Below are 5,531 nucleotides of genomic sequence, written 5' to 3' on the forward strand. Positions count from 1 at the left end.
GCATGTGGGATCTTCCAGGACCGGGGCACGAACCCGCGTGCCCTGCATCGGCAGGCGGACTCCCAACCACTGCGCCACCAGGGAAGCCCTAAAAACTAATTTTTTAATTTCAATTTACTTTTTAAAAATATGTGATGTATATTCACAACTCAAAATTCCAAAAATATGTAGAACACAATTCAGACTTTTTCTCTTAACTCTGTCCCTCAGTCTACCACCCAGCTCCACTCCCAGAGGAAATTAAGTTATCTATATCTTGGGCCAAATGATATTATTACAAGTTTGGGAAATAAAATCTCCAAGTTACATACTATCATAGGAAATATAAACTACATATAGTATTTAGGAAATCTGTAAATTAAAAAAAAAAATTGCCTTGTTCTAGCACTTTTTTCCTTACCAATAAGACATCAGACTAAGGGGGCATCTCTTTAAGCGTGGTCATAATACCTGTTTTTAGATTGATTGTTATGTCTTTTATTATTAATTCAGAAGTCATTTATGACTTGTCTATTCAATTTGAACTAAGGATATGACCAGAGACTGTCACGAAAAATTACTTTGAATATTTTTTTCCAAAATCATTTATGTATTTAAACTGACTTTTTTACAAATCAAAAAAAAAAAAAAAAGTAACAGAAAATTGGGCAAAGGACAGACAATTCAGAGATAAAATACAAATGTTCAGTAAACATATAAAGATATTTAAGTTCACAAGTAATAAGAAAAGTTCAAATTCAGATGGGATTCCTTTCATTCACCCATCAGTTTAGGAAAAAAAAAAAAGGGGGAGAGGGCTTTCCTGGTGGCGCAGTGGTTGAGAGTCCGCCTGCGGATGCAGGGAACACGGGTTCGTGCCCCGGTCTGGGAAGATCCCACATGCCACAGAGCGGCTGGGCCCATGAGCCATGGCCGCTGAGCCTGCCCGTCCGGAGCCTGTGCTCCGCAACGGGAGAGGCCACAGCAGTGAGAGGCCCGCGTACCGCAAAAAAAAAAAAAAAAAAAAAAAAAGGCGAGAATATCCAGTGGTGGAAGGGTGTGGGGAAATGAATATCATCACAGCATGATGACTGGAGTATAAGCTGGCAAAACATTTTTAAGGGTAATTAATATTTTATATCTAAATAGTCTCCACCCCAACAATCCCATTTCTAGATAACTATTCTATAGAAATATATGACCAGGCTCGCAAAAATGCATGTACAAGGATATTCATTGCAGCAATGCAAATAACAAGAAAACTGGACATAATCTAAACATCCTTCAATAGGGGTATTATTAAACTGTGATACATTCATACTATGCAATATTATGCAGGACTTCAAATGAATGGGGTAACCCTCTATGAACTGGGAAGGAAAGAAATCTAAGACATATCATGAAATGAAGGAATCAAGTTGCAGGATATTACTTATGTAAAAAAAAAAAGATAAGAAAAACACACAAAACTATTTTGCTATCTGTAAATATGTATGTACTCAAACGTATGGAAAAGCGTCTGAAAGGATTAACACTAAACTCAAAGTAATGCGTGGGGGATTAGGGCACAAGGAGGGTTTTCACTATACCTGTTATTTCATTGTTATATATTGAGAATATTATCATGTATTACTTGTAAAATGGAAAATAAGTTTAAATTGTCTCTACTGATTTTCAAGAGGTCCTGCCACATTTCATTTTTAAAATAAACACAGAATTTCAATCATTAGGTTGCTTTGGGATATGGAAGGGGAAATACCTTTACTCACAGGTATTGACCTCAAAATTCTGGACCAAGAAGGATATTACAATGCAGTTAGCTTTTTGCATTCATATTTGGGGAGAGTATACTCACAGCTTCTCAGCCCAGTGGTATGCCTTCCATATACTTTCATCAATGTATGAAATAGAGTTTCCCTGGAAATTTCTGTGAAGAACCACAGTTCATATCCTTGAATAAGTAGGAAAAGAATGTAGAGAATAAGGAAAAGAATTATGGCCACCGTGTGGGCAATATTCAAATGCAGAAAATACCAGCTTTCTAATTCCCACAGCTCATCAGCTTCCCAGTGTGCACAATTAATAAAAACATACTGTGAGGCCACTGGCACAAACAATGAGGCATCTCTTCAGAACCTGAACTTCTTATCTGTCCAATTTCTTGGATACATAATGCCAATTACTTATTTTCCAAAATCACTTATGTGTCTAAAATGAGTCCTACAAATCAATGAGAAAAATGGCAAACATTTATCAATATCAGCAAATAAATATGAAGAAATTCTATGCCAGGCAACACCAAAGTTTTGGCTCAGTGCCCTCAGAATCTCTCCAGGTGTTAGAAGGATATGGACAATTAGAGGGACTAATACGAAAATATCTCTTAAACATATTGCATAGGGAAAAACACACGTCACTGAGCAAGGAGTAAAGTTACCTCATTAGGGGAACAAAATGCAAAGGAAACAGATTGGAAGGAAGGACACACATCAAAACAGTAACAGGAGTTACCTTATTGGTGGTAGGGAAGGTGGGGTGGAATTTTCACATTTTTATCCTATATACTTCTGTGACATGTCTTTTATTAAGCAGTGAGAATGTATCCATGAATTAGACATGTTTAAGAGAAGCTGTTAAATGCCTGAGATTCAATTTCAACCACTAAAGCAGTGGATGACTTTGAATCTTAAATTTAGCTTTGTCCTCTTCCCTCAGCAACAATGTAACTATTCAGTTTATAAGCACATTTCTCACGGGAGTCAGAAATAGGTCAAAATGGATACCTGTCTACCCATCTGCCTGAGGGACATTTCCACTCAGAGTCTTCTCGTTGCTTTATGCTCACCGATAGAAAATGCCTACGACTGAACTCTTCTCCCTCAAACTGACTCTGCCTCCCAAATGCTGTATTTCCACCTGTTATACCACCATCATTCTGCCCATCAACACATGTGAGTTTTCTCTTTCCTGTACTACAATCCCCCAACTCTAGTCAATTACTACATCTTGTCAGTTTTTCCTCTGTAGTACTCTCAGGTTTTTCTTTCTACTACCATCACAACCACTCTAATTTGACTCCTTCTCACTTCACTCCTAGATTTTGCTAAAGCATTCTATTTGGTCTCCCTGAATCAAGATTTCCTCCCTAAATCGCTCTACATATGAAATTTAAAATAAGCCTCTTGTTTTAATCATTTGTCTCTCTTGCTTGAAAACTTGCAGTGGCTCCCCATATCTCACAGTGTAACTTTCAAACCCCCATTGCCAATAGCCAAGGTTTTCCCTAATCCTTTCATTGTTGCCTCACCCAATTCTTTACAGCCAGACTAATCTATTAAATTCTGATCATCCCTGCAGTCACACCTTTGCCTACGCTGTACTGCCTATAATATTTCTGACAAATCACAGCCAATCTTTAAGTCTCTGTTAAAGATTTAGTTTGTCCATGCAGCCTTCCATGACATCCACACCCCTGTGATTACAGGTTCTGGTGAATTACAGCACCTATCTGTATTTCTCTTAATACTTAATTATATATTACTTCCCTTTTAAGGCATATCGCCTTTCTTCCCACTTGTCATTGCCATGTTCTGGAGACAATGCCATATACTTCTGTGGCTTCCACAGTACTTAGCCCTGGGTTGGGCACAAACTGGGTGCTACGTATAGAAAGCCAGGGAACAAATATGAGTTCTAGATATAACTGAGGGATTTAATACTAATAATAGTTAAGAGTAAAATATATGCTAGGCACTGATAGAAGAGCTTTACCTATATTAACTCATCTAAATCTCCCAACGAGATTGGAGTCATTGGGAGTCATCCTATGAGATGATGACTACCATAATCCCCATTTTACAGATGAGGAAATGGAGTCATAAAGCTAATAAATGACAGATCTGGGTTTAAACCCAGGTAGTCTGGCTCCGAAATCTCTACCCTTAACCACTTTGTTGTATTACCACCAATGAGATGGGGAGAGGGATATGTTGCTGTAAAGAGGATGGAGTAAAGATGGGAGAAGAGTAGATGTTAAGGAATTAAATAATGGGGTAAAAAATGGAGAAGGAAAAAATAAGGGCAATTAACAGTAAAAGACTGTAGGAGAGGGAAAAATAGTAAGGAGAATGAAGGTAAGGAATCATTGACAAACAAAAGGTGGAAACAGAAAGTCAGTCAATGTGGATTGGGGAGATAGGGAGGACCCAGGAAGACCTGAAGAAAGGCTGCCATGTCAGGCAGGATGCAGAGAACAAATGAGGAAAGGTGATTTTTACATGATGGTGAAGGTGCTGTTGTAGGTGTTAAGCTCTGGTTTAGGCACTCTGTGGAGCTCCTGCCTTGAGCTGAGACCGACACATGACATCATCTCATTTTTGAAGGTACAGAGCTCATATATGTTGATGTTTGTGGTGGCATGCTGTTCTGGCTGCTTCTTTTCTGGGGTATATTTTACACCAGGAAGATCTGTGGATACTGAATACTGAGTCGAAGGAAAAAGAACAGTCTCAGATGGCCTTGGTTGCTGAGATATGTTAACTCCCAGGTCCACAGGTGGAACTGTAACTTGAGACAGGTTTGGTTGTGCAACTGTCACCTCAGGGTGTTTTGGAGGGGGATCTGTATTCTGCTGTAGGGATGTAGAATGTCCAGCCTCCATAGTGGGTTCTGGAATTATGGTTTGCTCTAGGTCCACATGAACAATGACGCTGGATGTTGTTGAATACTGACCTTGACCCTTCCTTGTAGTTGGAACTTTCACCTGTTGCTGGAATGGAGATTGAACTACAACATCCTGAGGTGCCTCTGGAGGCTGAGTTGGGGTCTCCTGCATGATTGGAGAAGGTAAAGTCTCCATAATTGATCCTGCAGTAACGGTAAGTTCCACATCCATAGGATGAATTGTGACTTGAGTCAGGTTTGGCTGTGCAAGTGTCATCTCAGGGTGTTTTGGAGGGGGACCTATAGTCTGCTGCCGGGCTGTAGAATGTTCAGACTCTGTAGTAGGTTCTGGAGTTGTGGTAAGCTGCAGGTCCAAAGGTTTAACTGTGTTACTGGGTGATGTTGGATGCTCAGCATGATCCTGATCTGGAGCTGGAACTGTCACCTCGGGATACAATGGAGACTGAGCTACAATTTCCTTAATGAGCTCTCATGGCTGAGCTTGGGTATGCTGCATGGTTGGAGAAGGTTCAACCTCCATACTGGATTCCAGAGTTAATGTAATTCCATGTCCAAAGGTTGAACTGTGACACTGGGTGATGTTGGAAGCTCAGTGTGATCCTGATCTGGTGTTGGAACTATTGGGTTCTGATATACTGGAGGCTGAGCTAAAAAAACTTCCTTAGGTGGTTCTGGAGGCTGGGTTAAGTTCTCCTGTATGGTTGGAGAAGGTTCTTCCTCCTTAGTGGGTTCTGGCCTTATGGTCAGTTTAAGGTCCAAAGGTTGAATTGTGACCTCAGTAAAGGTTGGATGCTGAGCCTGAACTTTCTCTGGATTTGAATATGTCACCTCGGGGTATGTTGGTTGAGTTGGGGCTCCCTGCTGAACTG

General features: G+C 40.1%; 2 protein-coding genes across 2 annotated transcripts in view; both read right to left on the reverse strand.

Moving 5' to 3' along the window:
* LOC103082261 (leucine-rich repeat-containing protein 37A3-like) overlaps positions 1–5,182 on the reverse strand; it is a 57,664-nt gene extending 52,482 nt beyond the window's left edge. The window contains 3 exon segments of the mRNA XM_082931367.1: positions 1,835–1,906; positions 4,257–5,086; positions 5,177–5,182. Of these exon segments, the coding sequence (XP_082787493.1) occupies positions 1,835–1,906; positions 4,257–5,086; positions 5,177–5,182 (908 nt within the window).
* A 14-nt stretch (positions 5,183–5,196) lies between these two features.
* LOC103082539 (putative uncharacterized protein FLJ43826) overlaps positions 5,197–5,531 on the reverse strand; it is a 2,433-nt gene continuing 2,098 nt past the window's right edge. The window contains exon 5 of the mRNA XM_007447523.1: positions 5,197–5,528. Within this exon, the coding sequence (XP_007447585.1) occupies positions 5,197–5,528 (332 nt within the window). The remainder of the gene's footprint in view (positions 5,529–5,531) is intronic.

Source organism: Lipotes vexillifer, unplaced genomic scaffold, assembly GCF_000442215.2.
Source record: "Lipotes vexillifer unplaced genomic scaffold, Lipotes_vexillifer_v1.1 scaffold1479, whole genome shotgun sequence".
Classification (NCBI taxonomy): Eukaryota; Metazoa; Chordata; class Mammalia; order Artiodactyla; family Lipotidae; genus Lipotes; species Lipotes vexillifer.